This window comes from Diceros bicornis, chromosome 40 (assembly GCF_020826845.1).
Source record: "Diceros bicornis minor isolate mBicDic1 chromosome 40, mDicBic1.mat.cur, whole genome shotgun sequence".
In the NCBI taxonomy this organism is placed as follows: domain Eukaryota; kingdom Metazoa; phylum Chordata; class Mammalia; order Perissodactyla; family Rhinocerotidae; genus Diceros; species Diceros bicornis.
The window spans coordinates 5,166,286-5,186,277 of NC_080779.1; the positions used below are offsets into that span (position 1 = coordinate 5,166,286).

Below are 19,992 nucleotides of genomic sequence, written 5' to 3' on the forward strand. Positions count from 1 at the left end.
TCTCTTGCCTCTTCTGCTATGCATTCCTGTTCCAGTTCCAACAACTCATTAGTCAATTTCTCAGGAACCACCTATAGGAGTTCCTCAATGTCATCCTCATCCACACCCAGGTTAAAGTTGTCTGCCATCTCAACCAGACTTGTTGATTTTTGCAACCTCCTTGGCAACCTCTTTGGCAAATCCTTTGAAGTCGTACATGAACTTCCTGAGTGTCTTCCAGGTGCCATTCATACATTCCTTAATGACATCATCCCAAGCCCAAGCAGAGTTCTTGATGCAGTCACAGATGCTATAATCTTTCCAGAATTGCATCAACGTCTTCTCAGTGTCTTCCTCAGTTGCAGCAATAGCCTGGGCAAAGGTCCTCCTCAGGTAGTAGGCCTTAAAAATGGCCATAACTCCTTGATCCATGGGTTGGCTCAAAGAGTAGTATTTGGAGGGGGAAACACCGCTTTGATACTGGGATGAAGATCATCAATAAAAGGAGAATGTCTGGGAACATTATCAGCAATAAGCAAAATCTTGAAAGGTATGTTATTCTCCAAACAGTACTTCCTCATTTCAATGGCACAGCATTGAATGGCATAGCAACTGGCAAAGCAATAGCATAGCAATTCAGGAGGGCGTCTTGGAAGAGGAGCTAGGTGATCCATGACTTCTTATTGCCCTTGTAGTACACTGGCAGTGTGTGCTTACTGACATGTTTGAAAGCCCTGGGGTTCTCACTATGCCAGATCCCAAAGGGTTTCAATTTACAGCCTGCAACACTGCCCCCAAGCAAGACTATTATCCTGTCTTTAAAAGCCTTGAAATCTGGCATTGACTTGGCCTACTTATGTAGGAAAGTCCTTTCAGGTATCCACTTCCAGAATAGGGAGGTTTCATTCATACTGAGTATTTGCTCTGGCAAGTAATTTTCCTCTACAATCAGCTTATCTAGAGTTTCCAAAAATTCTTCAACTGCCTTCACATCAGCACCCACAGATGCACCACTCACTTTCACATTATGTAATTAATAACGATTCCTGAATTGTTTAGACCACCCAGAATTAGCAGTAAATTCAACACTGTAGTCAGGCACAATCTTTTCTTTCAACATTGCAAACAAACCTTTTACTTTAGCTGTAATCATCATGGTGCTGAGAGGAATATGCTTCTGTGTCTGGTCTTCAATCCAGGTCATTAGAAATTTCTCCATGTCTGATATAGGCCCTTCTCGAATTTTTCTTGGTCTCATTGCCTTCAATGAAGCAGATGCTTTAACAGCTTCCATCACTTTGTTCTCATTCTACAAGACTGTAGCTATGATGGAACTGGACATGCCTGACTGGCAAGCAATAACTATCACTTATTTTCTACCTTCATAGTCCCTAATCACTTTTAATTTTGTTTCCAAGCAATCACTCAACATGGTCTCTTACTGGCAACATTAGCAGATTTTGTACACTTAGGGGCCATGATGAACAAAACAACATGAGATTAAATCAAGCACAAAGAGGGCCGGCCTGGTGGCTTAGCGCTCCGCTGCTGGCGGCCCGGGTTCGGATCTCGGGCGCGCACCCACGCACCGCTTCTCCAGCCATGCTGAGGCCGCGTCCCACATAAGCAACTAGAAAGACGTGCAGCTATGACATACAACTATCTACTGGGGCTTAGGGGGGGAAAAATAAATAAATAAAATTTAAATAAATAAATCAAGCACAAAGAAAATGGCTGCAATCAAGAGACATAGTCAACACAAGATATATGAGGCTGCTGCTGGCATTAACATGGTATACTGTTTTACAGTAAACTTTTTTATCAGTAGAAAGACTACATTCTAAAATAATGATAAAAAGTATAGTACAGTAAATACATAAACCAGTAACATAGTCATTTATTATCAAGTATCATGTATTATACATAATACTATGTGCTATACTTTTATATGACTAGCAATGAAGATTTGTTTTCACCAGCATTCAGCACAAACATGTGAATCAAGTATTACACTATGACGTTACAATAGCTAAGATGTTACTAGGAGACAGAAATTTTTCAGCTCCGTTATAATCTTAGGGGACCACTGTCTCATGTGCGGTCTATCGCTAACCAAAACACTGTTATGCAGCACATGACTGTAAACATTCTTCTCAAGCTCTCATGGACCATTCACCAAGACAGACCACATTCTGGGCTATGAGACACACCTAAATAAATTTAAAAGACTAAAAACCATACAATGTATGCTCTCAAACCACAATGGAATTAAATTAGAAATCAGTAACAGAAAGATAACTAATTCCAAATGCTTAGAAATTAGACAACAAACTACTAAATAATACATGGTTCAAAGAAAAATTTTTAATATTTTGAACTAAGTAAAAATTAAACATAACTTATCAAAACTTGTGGGATGCAGAAAACCACTGCTTAGAGGGAAATTTATAGCAATGAAACACATATTTGAAAAGAATATCTAAAATCAGTCATCTAACCTTCCACCTTAGTACACTATAAAAAGAGTAAATTAAATCCAAAATAAGCAGAAACGAACTAGAGCAGAATTCAATAAAACTGAAAATAAGAAACAGAAAAAAACCAAGGCTGATTCTTTGAAAAGATCAATAAAATCAATAAACATCTAGTCAGGGTAATTTAAAACAAGACAAAGGACACAAATTATCAATATCAGAAATGAAAGAGGGGATCACAATAGATGCACAATGATTATAAGCATAACAAAGGGAGACTATGACAACTCAATGCTAGCCAATTTGATAACCTAGATGAAATGGACCAATTCCTTAAAAGACACAATCTGCCAAAACTAACACAAGAAGAAACAGATGATTTGAATAGGCCTATATCCATTAAAAAAATTAAATCAATAATTAATAACCTTCCAAAACATCATGCCCAGATGGGTTCACTGGTGAATGCTACCAAACACTTAAGAAAGAAATTATATGAATTCTCTACAATCTTTCAGAAAATATAAACAAGGGGAATACATTCTAATTCATGCTATGAGGCCAGCATCACCTTAATACCAAAACCAAAAAAAAAAAAAAAATTTACAAAAAAGGCAAACTACAAACCAACATCACTCACAAACATAGATGCAAAAACCCTCAACAAAATATTAGCAAACCGAGCGGCCAGCCCGGCAGCACAGCAGTTAAGTGCGCATGTCCTGCTGCGACGGCTCGGGGGTTCGCAGGTTCAGATCCCGGGAGCACACCAATGCACCGCTTGTTAGGCCATGCTGTGGCAGCGTCCCCTATAAAGTAGAGGGAGACTGGCACAGATGTTAGCCCAGGGCCAATCTTCCTCAGCAAAAAGAGGAGGATTGGCATCAGATGTTAGCTCAGGGCTAATCTTCCTCACAAATACACACAAAAATTAGCAAACCAAATCTGACAACGTATAAAAAAAATCATATACCACAACCAAGTAGGATTTATCCCAGGTATGCAAGGCTGGTTCAGCATTCAAAAATCAATTAATGTAATCTACCACATCAACAAACTAAAGGAAAAAAAAAAATCCCATGATCATATCAATACATGCAGAAAAGCATTTGCCTAAGTTCAACACCCATTCATGATAACAACTCTCAGTAAACTAGGAATAGAGGGAAACTTCAACTTGATAAGGAACAGCTACCAAAAAACCTACAGCTAACATCATACTTAACGGTAAGGAACTCAAATTTTTCTAAGATTAGGAACGAGGCAAGGATGTTACCTTCACCACTCCTTTACATCATCATACTGGAAATCCTAACTAATACAATAAGATCAGGAAATAAAAGGTATACAGATTGAGAAGGAACAAATAAAACTGTTTTTGTTTGCAGAAGGCATGCCTATCCATGTAGAAAATATGAAAGAATCAACCAAAAAATTCCCAGAAATAATAAGCAATTATAGCAAGTTTGCAGGATACAAGGTTAACATAAGAAAGTCAATCGTCTTCCTACATACCATCAATGAACATGTGGAATTTAAAGTTAAAAACACAATACCATTCACAATAGCATCCAAAAAGATGCAATAGTTATAAATCTACGAAAATACATTTAAGATGCATCTGAGGAAAACTACAAAATTCTGATGAACAAAATCAAATAAAGGGAAAGATGTTCCATGTTCATGGATTAGGAAGATTCAACATTGCCAAGACGTCAGTTTTCCCCAACTTCATCTATAGATTCAATGCAATCCCAATCAAGATCCCAGCAAATTATTTTGTGGACATCAACAAACTGATTCTAATGTTTATATAAAGAGGCAAAATAGCCAAAACAATATTGAAAAAGAACCAAATTGGAGGACTGACACTACCTGACTTCAATACTTAAAAGCTACAGTAATCAAGACAATGTGGTTCAGGAGTCCCCGCTTATCCTTGGTTTCACTTTTCACGGTTTCAGTTATCCACAGTCAACTGCACTCCAAAAATAACACTACGTCACAATGCCTATGTCATTCACTTGACTTCATCTCATCACATAGGCATTGTATCATCTCATATCATCACATGGAGAAGAACTGTGAGTACAGTACAATAAGATATTTTGATAGACAGAAAGAGACCATAGTTGCATAACTCTTATTACAGTATATCGTTACAATTGTTCTATTTCGTTATTAGTCGCTGTTGTTAATCTCTTACTGTGCCTAATTTACAAGTTAAACATGATCATAGGTATGTATGCATAGGAAAAAACATAGTACATATCGGGTTTGGTACTATCTGTGGTTTCAGGCATCTACTGGGAGTCTTTGAACATATCCCCCACAGATAAGGGAGGACTACTGTATTAGCAAAAGTATAAATAGTAAAACAGGACAGAATAGAGCCCAGAAAAAGACTCACATAAATATAGTCAACTGATCTTTGACAAAGGAGCAAACACAATATAATGGAGAACAGACAGTATTTCAACAAAGGGTGTTGGAACAACTGGACATCCACATGCAAAAAAAAAAAAAAAAAGAATCCAGGGCCAGCCCTATGACATGGTGGTTAGGTTCAGCGTGCTCCACTTTGGCAGCCCGGATTTGCGGGTTTGGAACGCAGGTGTACATATACACCACTTGTCGGCAATGCTGTAGCAGTAACACACATACAAAATAGAGGAAGACTGGAACATACGTTAGCTCAGGGCCAATCTTCCTCAGCAAAAAAAAAAAGAAAAGAAAAAAAAAGAATCTACAGACAGACCTTACACTCTTCACAAAATTTAACTCAAAATGGATCACAGACCTAAATGTAAAACGCAAAACTATAAAACTCCTAGAAAACAACATAGGAGAAAAATCTAGATGACCTTGGATTTGACAATGACTTTTAAGATACAACACCAAAAGCATAATCCATGAAAGAACTGATAAACTGTACTTCGTTAAAATTAAAAATTTCTGTTCTGCAGGGGCCGGCCCGGTGGCGCAAGCGGTTAAGTGCGCGCGCTCCGCTGCGGCGGCCCGGGGTTCGCTGGTTCGGATCCCGGGCGCGCACCAACGCACTGCTTGGTAAGCCATGCTGTGGCGGCGTCCCATATAAAGTGGAGGAAGATAGGCACCGATGTTAGCCCAGGGCCGTCTTCCTCAGCAAAAAAAAGAGGAGGACTGGCGGATGTTAGCTCAGGGCTGATCTCCTCACAAAAAAAAAAAAAAAAAATTTCTGTTCTGCAGAAGACACTGTCAAGAGAATGAAGACAAGCCACAGAATGGGAGAAAATATTTGCAAAAGACATATCTGAGAAAGAACTGTTATCCAAAATACACAAATAACTCTTAAAAATCAATTAAGAAAACCCAACTAAAAAATGGGTCAAAAATCTGAACAGACACATCACCAAAGAAGATATACAGACAGCAAATAAGCATATAAAAAGATCCTCCATATTAATTTGTTTAATTGCAAATTAAAACAAGATACTGGGGCTGGCCTGGTGGCACAAGCGGTTAAGTGCACATGCTCCGCTTCGGTGGCCCGGGGTTTGCAGGTTCGGATCCCGGGCGCGCACTGACATACCGCTTGTCAAGCCATGCTGTGGCAGCTTCCCATATAAAGTGGAGGAACATGGGCACAGATGTTAGCCCAGGGCCAATCTTCCTCAGCAAAAAGAGGACTGGCAATGGATGTTAGCTCAGGGCTGATGTTCCTCACCAGAAAAAAAGAAAAAAAAAAAAAAGAAGGGAAGAGCATCAAAAAAGGAATAAGTGAAGGTAAAACAACAAGATACCATTACATACCCATTAGAATGGCCAAAATCCAGAACACTTACAATGCCAGATGCTGGCAAGGATGTGGTGCTACAGGAACTCTTATTCATTGCTAGTGGGAATGCAAAATGGCACAGCCAGTTTGGAAGACAATTTGGCAGTTTCTTACAAAACTAAAAATATGTTTACCATGTGATCCAGCAATAGTGCTCCCTGGTATTTACCCAGAGGAGTTGAGAACGTAAGCCCACACACAAAAAAAAAGCACACAAATGTTTATAGCCAAAATTTCAATGCAACAAAGGCGTTCTTCAGTAGGTGAATAGATAAACATGGTAGATGGAGACAATGCAATATTATTCAGTGCCTAAAACAAATGAGCTATCAAGCCATGAAGAGACATGGGGGAGACTTAGATGCATATTACTAAATGAAAGAAGCCAATCTGAAAAGGCTACATACTGTATGATTCCAACTACATGACATTCTACAAAAAGCAAAACTATGGAGACAGTAAAAAGATCAGTGGTTGCCAGGGGCTAGGAGGAAAGAGAGATAAATAGGCGGAGCACAGAGCATTTTTAGGGCAGTGAAACTACTTTGTATTGCACAGTGATAGTGGATATATGTCACTATACATTTGTCAAAACCCATAGATTCTACAACACCAAGAGTGAACCCTAAGGTAAACTATGGACTTTGGGTGATAATGATGTGTCAACACAGATTCAACAGTTGTAACAAGTGTACCACTCTGTGGGGGATGCTGATAATGGAGGAGGCAACGCACATGTGGAGGTAGGGAGTATGTGGGAAATCTCTGTACCTTCTGTGCAATTTGCTGTGAACCTAAAACTTCTCTAAAAATAATCTAATAAAAATTTTTAACTATAACTCTCATCAAGGTACCCTAAGCAAAATGAATTGAACAGCATATTAAAAGTATTCTACACCATAACCAACTGGGATTTGTCCCAGGAATGCAAGGAAGGTTCAATAGAAGAAAATGAATCAAGTAATACATCATATTAATAGAACAAAGTAAAAAAAACACATGATCACCTCAATTGCCACCAAAATAGCATCTGACACAATCCAAAACCTGTTCGTGAAAAATGTCTCAGAAAAAAGGATTCTCTCAGAAAACAAAGAATATCCTCAACATAAGGCTATAAGTGAAAAGCCCACAGCCAACATCATACTCAATGGTGAAGGCTTTCCCCCTAAAATGAGGTATGGCTTTCACCACTTCTATTCAACATTGTATTGGAAGATCTAGTCAGAGCAATTAGACAAGGAAAAAAAATAAAAAGCATCCAAATCTGAATTGAAAGGAAGAAGTAAAACTATCTCTATTCACAAATAATATGATCCTATAAATAGAAAATTCCAAAGAACCCATAAGGAAACTACTAGAGCTAAAAACCTAACTCAGCAACATTGCAGAGTTCAAGATCAACACACAAAAAGTCAGCTGTCCTTCTATACACCAGCAAGGACCAACCAGAAGAGCGAATTAAGAAAGCAATTCTATTTACAATAGCATCTAAAAGAATAAAATACCTGGGAAAAAACTTAAGCAAGAAGGTGAAAGACCTGTATAACGAAAATCACAAAACAATACTGAAAGAAATTAAACATCTAAATAAATGAAAAGGTGTGTTCACTGATAGGAGAACCTAATATTGTCAAGATGTCAATACTACCCAAAGCAATCTATAGATTCAATGCAATCCCAATGAAAATTTCAGCCTTTCTTGCAGAAATGGAAAAGACAATCCTCAAATTCAAAGAAACTGCAAAGGGCCCCAAACAAACACTCTTGAAAGAGAACAAAGTTGGAAGACTCACCACTTTCCAATTTCAAAACTTACTACAAAGCTACAACAATCAAAACAGGGTGGTACTGACATAAGGCTAGAGATACAGACCAACAGAACGGAAGTGAGAGTTCAGAAATAAACCCATAAATCTATGGTCAACTGATTTCTGACAAAGGTGCCAAGTCCATTCAGTGAGAAAAGAATAGCGTCTTCAATAGATGGTGATGGTACAATGGATTTTCCATACGGAAAAGAATGAAATTAGACCCCTTCCTCACACCATATATAAAAATTAAGTCAAAATGAATGAACACTTAAACATAAGAACTAAAAACCATAAAACTCTTAGAAGAAAATGTACAGGTAAATCTTCATGACCTTGGATTTGGCAATGTATTCTTAGATACGACACCAAAAGCACAAAAAAGGAAATAAAGATAAAATGGAATTCATCAAAATTAAAAGCTTTTGTGAATCAAGTGACATAAATAGGGCCAGCCCAGTGGCATACTGGTTAAGTTCAATGCACTCCGCTTCAGCAGCGCAGTTTCGCAGGTTCAGCTCCCAGGCACGGACCTACACCACTCATCAAGCCATGCTGTGGCGGCATCCCACATACAAAATAGAGGAAGATGGGAAGAGATGTTAGCTCAGAGCCACTCTTCCTCAAGCAAAAAGAGGAAGATTGGCAACAGGTGTTAGCTCATGGCCACTCTTCCTCACCAAAAAAAAAAAAAAAGAAAAAACACCTGACATAAAGAAAGTGAAGAGGCAACCCTACAGAATGAGAGACAGTATTTGGAAGTCATATCCAAAATATACAAAGAATTTCTACAACTCAACAACAAAAAGACAAATATTCAATTAAAAAACCCAAGGCAAAGAACTTGAATAGACATTTCTCTAAAGAAGATATGTAAATAGCCAATAAGCCAGGAAAAGATGCTCAACATCATTAGTAACTAGGAAAATGCATATCAAAACCACAATAAAAAACCACTTCAAACCTATTGGGATGGCTACATTGAAAAAAAAGAAAAAATAACAAGTCTTGGCAAGGATGTGAAGAAACTGGAACCCTCTTACATAGCTGGTGGGGGTGTAAAATGGTGCAGCCACCATGGAACACAGCTTCGCAATTGCTCAAGAGCTAAACATAGAATACGACCCAGCAATTCTACTCCTGGATATATACTCAAAAGAACTGAAAACAAGGTCTCAAACCGTTATTTGTATGCCCATGTTCACAACAGCATTACTCACAATAGCCAAAAGGTGGAAAAACCCCAAGTGTCCTTCAACAGATGAATGGATAAACAAAATGTGGCAGACAAATACAACGGATTATTATTCAGCCATAAAAAGGAATGAAGTTCTGATACATGCCACAACATGCATAAGTGAAATAAGTCAGACACAAAAGGACAAATATTATATACTTCTACTTACATGAAATACCTAAAATAAGCAAACTCATATAGAAAGTAGATTAGAGGTTACCAGGGGCTGGGGGAAAGGGAACCTGGGGAGTTATTGCTTAATGGTCACAAAGTTCCTGTTTGGGGTGAGGAAAAGTTTCGGAAATAGATAGTGGTGATGGTTGAACATGATGAACGTAATTAATACAACTGAATTGTACACTTTAAAAGTGGTTAAAATGGTAAATTTTGTTACATATAGTTTACCACAATTTAAAACACCAGCAATTTAATATACCAAAACTCACTGAACTGTACACTTTAAATGGGTGAATTGTATATGTGAATTATATCTCAATAAAGCTGTTAAAAATATACTCTAATTTTATGCCAAAATAGTGATATACACTCAGAAAATTATTCCAAATGATCTTAGTATGACAGTATTGCCTATACATCCTTAACAGGATATATTCTAAAACTAAAGAATTACAAGCCATCTTAAACTTCATTATTCTTAAGAAACACCTGAGAAAACAGGTCAAGAAGGAAAGAACTGGAGCTAATACTTTTAAAAAGCAAAAAAAAGACATATACCAGAATTGGGTGCATAGAGCTTCCCCTTCCCGCTCCCCATAAATTCCTACATTTGAAATATATGAGGAAGTTTATGACAATAATAATACACAACAGACAAGGTGGCACTAAAAGGAACAGAGCTTTCTTGCCCCTTTTTTAAAATGAATAGATTCCCACAAGGCACAATGTCAATACATAACAGAAAAATCAACTCTATTACCTATTTTGGGATTCCAGCTACCTCATTAAAGAGAACTATCTTAAAATAATTAAACAACAGTTACCAAAGACTAATACATGGAACCATAAAATTTGAGGGAAACTTGATAATCTTCTGTCTCCAATCTGCCCATTTTACAATGGAACTGAAGCCCAGGGGGTTAAGTGCCTCGTTTAAAGACACATAGCTAGGAAGGAGCAGAGCCAATGACAATCCATGATTCAGTCAGTGTTTCTTTCCATGACACTTTATGCGATTGTAAGCAAATAATTGAATTCACTTGAGCTGCTAAGTATCAAGAACTGATGTGGGGCTGAAAATAGGAACATTCAGACCTTGAGAGATGCCACATTATCCTCATCTTGCACAGCCAATCAACTCCCTCCCTCCCCCACACTCCCTGCAAAACGCTAAAGCAAATGGGTTTGTTCTCAGTATAAACTGATGGGCTCCAAACTTATGGAGTCCTGACAAGGGTGACGGCAGGGGTTACAGAGCATAACCAAAGTCTCGATACTGCACAGTGAGTTCTCCAATCCCCTTTCCCTGGAAGATAAGGTTAAAGGAAATCTCTTAAAAAATAAAACAAAGAGAAGACACAAAAAAGAAAGATGTACAGGATCAAACCAGAACCAACTTTCAGTTAGTAAGAACATCAGAAGGATAATGGAAAAAAAAAGAGAGAGAGAGAAGAAACGCTCAAAGAAATAACAAAAAATGTCCCAGAACTGAAAGAAATGAGTATGCCAATTGAAAGGAAACCTCCAGAAAACCTATAAGCTATCAAAAAAAAGAATCACATCAGACTACTAACAGTACAAACGATCAGAAAATGGAGCAATGCTCTCAAAATTGAGGAAAAAATTATTCAAACCTAGAATTTGTAACCCAACTATCAATTAAAGACATTTTTCAGATATGCAATGTTGAAAAACAAATCCCATCCATTCCTTCTCAAAGCAAACTGGAGACTGTGCTACAGCAAAACAGAGGAAGTAAGTCAAGAGGACATGAGTTAGAAGAAACCAAGTGTCTAACACAGAAAAGAAGGGAATCCTCAAGATGATGATAAAGGAAAGTCTCAGGAGCACAGCTGTGTAGCAGAGAAAGGCAGAAACCAGTCAAGGATGGAGCAGTAAGACAAGAGCGCTCCAGAAGGAAGATGCTTAAAAAGAAATTTGTTTACATCTGAAATTGATGGGTTACGTAACCTGTTTAATCACACTAGAGAGTTTAAACTGTGTTTGAGTAAAGAATTAGTAATACATCATAGAATACTAAACAAAAAATAAAACAAATAATTAACTCCAGGAAAAATAAAACTACACAATAATGGCGATTCAAATACAAAAATACTTACCTTACCACAATTATATAAACACTAAATACTTATTTAACTAAAAATTACAATAACAGAACTGGATGAATGAGGGGGAAATAAAAACATTTGTGGACAGAGGTATGGAGGAACAGACTAGAAGGCCAGTAGAAAGTGTCTAAAATGGGGAAAAGGAGATCAAGAAATAAAAGTACATATGTTGTATGTTAATTCAGAAGTACGAAGTATAGCTCTAACGGCTGTCAACTTGCCTCTGAGGAGCAGGAAGCAGAGGTGTGGAATAGGAAGCCAACAAGACACAAAGCTAGGAAAACTAAATAGAAGCCATCTGGAAAAAGAAAAATTAAAGAAACACAAGTGACATTTCCCACAAGGGCAAAAGCAAGTGTGAATGAGTTGGAAAACCGCAAAACAAAAGAGGAAATAAACAAATGGAAGCCTGGGAAGATATGAGACTGTGGACCCATCACTGCACTCCAAACTGGGGGCCAATAAATTCTAATCTTTCTATTTTTTCATAGCCACTGTCTCTGCCCCCTCCACCAATTCCTTTCCGAGCTATCCAAAGCATCCTGTTTTGTCATTTCACTTAGACCTAAGTTTATAGAATACCATCACATGTTCCAAAGTTACTCACTTGCTAATCAATATTCCACTGAAATTCCCAGGTTCTAAAGTTAATGATTTCTCCTTGTCTGAAAAAAAACATCTGATTAAAATAACACTCTTTAAATGTGAAAGAGAGGTGGCCATAATAACCAATCCTTAAAATTTTGCCCCCACTCCTCTTTATTTATTTGATTAGTTTAGGTAATTCAAAGAACATTCTAACTTCTGTCTAGACCAGTGGTTGTTAATCTTTTGGGAGCCAGGGTCCCCACTAAGAATCTCATGAAAGCTCTAAACTTGCTTTAAAAAAAAAAATCATATCAATTGCAGGGGTACAGAAACCCTTAATAAGGTTCTGTTTTAGACTCGGGCACCACATTTGTATTCATGACTATACCAGCAGTTTGAAATTACAATCTGTATGTAGGTACCTACTCCCTTTCTCTTGAGGAATACACTGCAACCTACTCCTCGATTCCTAAAAGAAACTAAATCAGACCCACAACCAAAATCCTGCTGAGCCACCTATTTGACACTGGACAACTATCTTTAATCTCTCCAGGTCTCAACATCCACAGGGCTGTTCGGAGCACAAAACAAAATAACGTATGCCTAATATATATTAAAAGGTACAATTATGTTCTATTATAATCATGATCGTCCCCGAGTTTTCTTTTTTTAATTTCCCCATACATCTTTATTCTCATAGGCCCTGTATAGAACAGGCCTTGAGCGACCGTCCATTTAACATCAACACCTCCTTAGTGCCTACTATGTGCCAAGCATTGCCCTAAATGTTTAACATGGATCATCCTATATACTCCTATCAATACCTTAACTCCGCCTTACTGATGAAATAAAGTTTCACCTACCTCAAATCTCACAGCTTATAAACGGCAGAGCTGTGATTCAACCCCAGGCAAACTGACTCAAGATCCTGTGCACACCCACCCTTAATCCCTTTTTCCTCACTCTCTACACCCAAATCACTAAAGTTGTGTTAAATCCAAAATATATCTAATGCATTATTTACCTCAAAAGAGCAAAAACACGAGAATATGTTGTTGAAAGGGTTACAAATTTTAAGCCATAGTACCAACGCCCTGTAAGAAATTTAGAATTCCCAAGATTCTGTTTAAAAAAAAAAAAAAGCAAATCAGAGAAGCTTCCAAAGAGCGCTGGGAGTGGGGAGTGGAGTGTGAGGAGGAGGAGCAGTGACAAACGCCTCAAAGCGGGGGGACTTCCAGCGTCACGTGCGCGGCCTGTCAGGCAGTTGCAAAAGCGGCTGCCCCGCTCGGGTCCGCGGACGCCTCCGACGGTCACCCGTCACCGCAGAAAAAGCCCACCGCGGCGCTGCGTCAGTCTCCGCTGGGTCCCACCAACCTCCAGCCCGGGAAGGGGCCGCCTCCGGCGAGGCGGAGAACCCTCGGGGAAGCACCTCGCGGGACGGGGCTGCGCGGGCGCGGCGCAGGACCCCGGGACAGGCCGGGCCCGGGGGCGCGGACCGTCGGGAGCCGGCCAGGAGGAAGAGGAAGCGCCCGCGCCAACGGCCGGCCGCCCGCCCGTCCGCCGCGCTCTCCCCCTCCCTCGTGGCCCGGAGCTCGCGAGCGCCACGCCGCCCGCCAGACCGCGCGAGCCGGCCGGCGCCTCAACGGAACGCGCCAGGGAGCGGCGGCCGCCGGGAGCCATGACGCCGGCGCCGCGCGGGGCCGCGGCCGCGCCGGGGCGGAGGCCACCCGTCTCCCCAGGACGCGCTCACCTCTCGGGGCGACGGGGCGGAGCCCTGCACCGAGGCGATGTACCGCTCCACGTCGGCCTTGCTGCGCCTCATCGCGCCGCCGACCTGGCTCCCGAGGCGCGGGAGGCCCGCCTGAGACCCACGGCGGTCGCCGGCTCCAGGAGCGAAGCGCCTGAAAGCCCGTGACGCAGCGCCGTCGCCGGCGGAGCAGCCGCTCGACCCGCGTGCGTGTTGCGTCAGCACTGTGCGCCACGCCGACGCCGGCGCGCTCCCGCCGCGCACAGCCCGCCCTGGGTTCTGCGCGCCGTGGCTCCTAGGCCAGTCAGCTGCCGGCTCTCGGAGCGGCGGCGCCGAGGGGCGTGAGGAAGGGGTGGCCAACCCGCGCCCGGGCCAAGGACCAGTAACTAGATCACCGAGATGATGTGTTACCTGATGAGTCCTCAAAGGTTTCGGTCATTTGTTCTTCATCATAGTTTCGCGATGTTGTGGAAGTAAAAAGCACTCTCAGGCCATTTTGATGAGCGTGTAAATTGGAACAACCTTTCTGGAGGCGATTGGTTAAATATATTATGTAGGACACGTGTGAATACGAAGCATACGTGTTAAAATTCATGCTTTTTAAAATAACATACATGAAAAAATTAAAAAGCCCAAAATACTATGTTTGGAGACGATTACAATTACATGTATGAATAGCCCCCCAAATTTATGTATATTTCAGTAGCAGAACAGGATATACTAAAATGTCAACAGTAATTATTCAAGATGAGTCATCTGTATTTTCCAAATCTCCAAAAATGTTAACTTTTGGAATTTTAATTTTAAAATCTTAGTTTAAAGCAAGTTTTATAAAATGTTTTCAATGGTGAAGACATTTTTGGGTTAAAAAAGATCACATCCGTGTATACAGTATGGTCTTAATTATCTGGGAAAATATCAAACAAATGAAATATGTTGAAATTTTTAACTGGAAGTTTAGGATGTTATGGTTATGCATAATTTTTATCCTTTTTTTTAATAGACGAAATACAGTTTTATCCAATCACTTAGAATTAACCTGGCCTCTTACAGCCTATCTGCTCAGACTATCCTTTTTGATTTTTCATCTTTTCCAAATTTTCTACATTGAGCAAGTATTTCCTTTATACAGAGGGAAAAACAGCATTTTATTTTATTTCAATCATATTGAATGTGAATGAGAAAAGGAAATGCTGATGCTGAGGTCACTAGTGTGACTGACATACATTAACAGTGTCAATTTAAAAAGCAAATTTGCCTGTTATTTTATCTCAAAATGAGTTTATTTGGGAATAGCCAAAAGAATAGCAATTTGTGATGGGCATGCTATGGCAAACTGTAGCAAATCAGAAAACAAAGGAGGAGTAGGGAAATTGTAATTGTAATTGTAAGGAAAGTCCATGGCAGGGGAAGTAGCAGTTCAGAGCCAGGCAGCTGTTCATTGGCTGGGCTGTGGCACTTCTCATTGGCTGGGCTGTTGTCGGGTGGGGAGAGAAACCTTCCTTCACTAGCAAAGTAGTTTTACTTCCTGTGGAAGATGCAAGCATCAAGTCTTTTTCTGTTTGGTGTAACTGACCATGTGTGATAGGACGTGAGAACTCCCCCTACAGGCCTTCCTGACTCCAATTTAGTTAAGGTGGTTTAGGATGGAAGATCCTGTTTTAGGTGGTTGATCTATATCACTTGAGGTGCCATTTTTACATACAAGTGGAGACGCCTAATAGGTAGATAAAATAGTAGGACCAAGATCTGTGATGGACTTGGAAGTCATAAATCTCAGGTGATAGTTGAAACTGTGAGTTTTCCTTGGGAAGAGTGTTGGTAATAATAACGGTAGCTAACAAGTAAGCACTTGCTCTGTTCCAGGTTCTTTTCTTAGCACTTCACATGTATTAACTCATTTAATTCTCCCAACAATTTCGTAAAGGTACTATTATTTATTATTATCCTCAGTTTTACGGATAAGGAAACCAAGGGAGTGAGCAGAAAAGCAATTTTCCCAAGCACACTTACTTAGTAAAATTACTACCATTAATCTGTTTAAGTTGAATATACTGAAAAGGAGTGGGCCAAAGAGAGAACCTTCTTGAAGAACTCAAAAGACTTTTCTTAAGTTCATTTACTAAGCTTTGAAACCTCCGTTTTCACTAAATGGGACGATTAGCCTGTTCTCCTGGGCTTTAAAAATACTGCAGACATTCTTCTCCATGGTGATGTCCATTCCAGCCTACATCTTTTCCCAACATGGACCAGTTCCATCCAAACATATTCTCACAAGTAATTACCCTTCCCCAAATCACACACCTAACTATAATGTTCTCTACAATGAACTCCTTAGCAGTAGGATGAATTGCACTCCAACAGCTCCAGGACTCATGTTGACACATTGCAAACTCAATTCGAACGAGAGTTGAATCTATAGAAATATTTGAAATGTCTGACTTATGACATTTTTTATTAGGAGCAGTTTTACCTGATTAATGTGTGTCCTCAACTTCTCAATTAATTGAACTAACAGGCATCCAACACTGATGTGGCTCAAACTCACGAGATTCTTTCATCTCCTCAAGTACCTCTGTCCTCTGTTACTGATTATCACCCATTGCAGACACAGTATCTTTCATATATCATAGGATTCTTTTTTTCTTCAGAATCATTCATATTGTCAGTTCATCTCATCAGTTTCTCAGTGCTCCCAATTTGTATGATTCTAAAGTAATCCTAACCTACTGCTTTTAGGAAGCGCTTTGAATATTCTCATGCCCTTTGAACTTAGTAGATGTGATGAGGTTAAAGATGTTGCTGAAGAACCTGAGAAACAAGAGGAACCAATGTGACTGCACATTGCCACTGACAATATCTTTTGTTCTTGCACATAATTAAGTTGTTTTCATTTAAAAAGTTTTACTTTGATTGCATCTCTGAAAATGGAGGCTTTTGCACAAGCTGCCCTTGATATCCATACAACTTAAACTGCCTTTCATGTGCAGAAATGGATCTCTCATGCATCAATTGAGGAAGAATTTGGGGCTATCATATGATAGCACAACCCTGCTAGGAATCAGAGCTTGCAGAAATCATAAATTAAGGAATATATATGTATATGTATATGCATTTGTATGTATATATCTATATGTGTGTGTGTGTATATATATGCATGCACATATGTGTGTATGTATGCATCTATGGGAATTGAATCCCCCAAATCAGTGCTGTGTAATATAAATATAATGTGACCCAACATATAATTTAAAATTTTCTAGAAGCCCACTTTAAAAAGGAACAGGAAAAATTAATTTTAATAATCTTTTATTGAACCCAATATACTTTAAATATTATAATTTCAACATGCAATTAATATAAACAAATTGTTAATAATCTATCTTACATTTTTTTTTCTACTAAGCATTCAAAATACAAAGCATATGCGTGTGTGTTTTACACTTACATCTTAATTCAGATGCTGTTTTCATCAGAAATACTTGATCTATATTTAGATTTCATAAAATTTAGGGTTGAAAAAATAGGTTCATATACCCAAGTTGTTCCAAACATACTTAGAAGTTTTCAATAACTTAACTGAATATCAAGTTTTAAAATTTAAATTGAAATTAATTAAAATTAAATCAAATTAAAAATTCAGTTGCTCAGTAGCACTAGCTACATTTCAAGTGCTCAGTTGCCATATGTGTCTAGTATATTGGACAGTGCAGCTCTATATAATTATATTGCTTGTTGTTCAGACATTAAACTTAAAAAGGAACAGATTATGTAGGAAAACAGATACTACCTATAGCAGTCAACTTGGCTGAAGGAAGATCCAAAAAGTACAGCATCCTGGAAGCTAAAAAGTGGCACTTTAAGTGGAGAATAATCAACAGCATAAAGTGCTGCAAAAAGATCAGGAATGATGACTAAGAACAACAGTTAGACTTGCTTCCTAAAAGCTGATTTGCAGGCAAAAACCAGCATGCAAATCGTTAAGGAGGGATCAGGTGGTAAGGAAATGAAGGGACAAAGTGATGATTAATTTCTTTTTTTTTTTCCACAGGGGAAGAGTCACCCTAAGCTAATGTCTGTTGCCAATCTTCCTCCTTTCTTCTTCCTTCTTCCTCCCTTCTTCCCCCCCAAAGCCCCCGTACATAGTTGTGTATAGTTGTAAGTTCTTCTGGTTCTTCTTACGTGAGTCACCACCACGGCATGGCTACTGACAGACAAGTGGTGTAGTTCCACGCCCGGGAACCAAACCCTGGGCCGCTAAAGTGGAGCACGCAGACCTTTAACTGCTATGCCATCAGGGCTTGCTCTATTTTCTTTTTAATAGGAAGAACTGATGTTGGTATTTTCAGTAAATAATCTTATAGAAAAATTGCCTTTTTGGGGAGTGTATAGATTTATGAATTATAAGACATGCATAGATTTGTGATCACTACCACAATCAGGATACAGAACAATTCCATCATCCCAAAAACCTCATCACATTGTTACTTTAGAGCCATACCCTCCACTCACCCCTTACCACCGAGCACTTTTCCACACTATAGTTTTGTCTTTTTAAGAATATCATATGAATGGAATCATACAGTATGTAACCTTTTGATACTGGCTTCTTTCACTCAGCATAATGCCTTTGAAATTTATCCAAGTTTTTTCATATATCAATAGTTTATTCTTTTTCATTGCTGAGCAATATTCCATGGTATGAACATACCACAGGTTTATCCATTTACCATTTGTAGGGCATTTGGGTTGTTACCAGTTTTTGGTGATTATAAATAGAGCTGCTAGGGCTGGCGCTGTGGCTTAGCGGTTAAGTGCACATGCTCTGCTGCGGGCGGCCGGGGTTTGGATCCTGGGCGCGCACCGACGCACCGCTTCTCCGGCCATGCTGAGGCCGCGTCCCACATACGGCAACTAGAAGGATGTGCAACTATGACATACAACTATCTACTGGGGCTTTGGGGAAAAATAAATAAATAAAATTATTAAAAATTATGTAAATAGAGCTGCTATAAACATTTGTATACATGTTTTTCAGTGAACACAAGTTTTCATTTCTCTAGGGCAAGGGTTGGCAAACTATGGCCTGTAGCCTTGCTGCCTGTTTTTACAAATAAAATTTTATTGCAACACAGCCATGCTCATTCATTTATATATTGTCTTATGGCTTCTTTTGCACTGCAATAACAGAGTTGAGTAATTGTAACAGAGACCTATGTCCTGTAAGCCTAAAATATTTATTATCTGGCCCTTTCAGGAAAACTTTGCTTACACTTGCTCTAAAGACTCAGGAGTGGGATTGTTGGGTCCTATGGTGGGTGTTATGTTTAAATTTATAAGAAACTGGCAAACTGTTTTTCAGAGTGCCTGTATCATTTTTGCATTTTCATCAGAAATATATGAGGGATCCAGTTGCTCTCCATCCTTGTCATCACTTGGTATTGTCAGTATTTTTTTATTTAAGCCATTCTAAAAAGTGTGTAGCAGATCTCATCATGGTTTTATTTTAGCTCTTAATAGGTAATATTGTTGAATGTTTTCTCATAGGCACATTTGCCATCCATATATCTTGTTTGGTAAGCTATGTGTTTTAGTTGTTGCCCATATTTTGATCAGCTGGTTTGTTGTCTTACTGTTGAGTTTTGAGAGGATTATATGTATTCTGATTGCAAGTCCTCTATTAGATATGTGATTGGCAAACATTTTTCTCCCAGTCTAGTGTTTGTTATTTGATTCTCTAAACAGTGTCTTCCACATAGCAAACGTTTTTGATTTTTATAAAGTTCAGTTTATCAATTTTTTTCTTTTATAAATCATGCTTTTGATGTCGTGTCTAAGAACTCTTTGCCTAACTCTCAGCCACAAGGGTTTTCTCCTATGTCTTACACTTTATATTTATGAATGATCCACTTTGAGTTATTTTTTGAGCTAAGTGGAAGGTTTATGTCAAGAGCCTTTCTTTTTTGCATGTAGATGTCCAACTGTTCCAGCACTATCCTTTCTCCATTAAATTTCTACTGCCCCTTTGTAGAA

The 19,992-nt window shown here is 39.1% G+C and overlaps 1 protein-coding gene across 1 annotated transcript in view; it reads right to left on the bottom strand.

Annotated features, from left to right (window-relative positions):
• Positions 1–14,081, bottom strand: part of RGPD4 (RANBP2 like and GRIP domain containing 4) — an 85,422-nt gene extending 71,341 nt beyond the window's left edge. The window contains exon 1 of the mRNA XM_058534335.1: positions 13,963–14,081. Coding sequence (XP_058390318.1) covers positions 13,963–14,034 — 72 coding nt within the window. The 5' untranslated portion in view covers positions 14,035–14,081. The remainder of the gene's footprint in view (positions 1–13,962) is intronic.
• Positions 14,082–19,992: the final 5,911 nt, after the last annotated feature.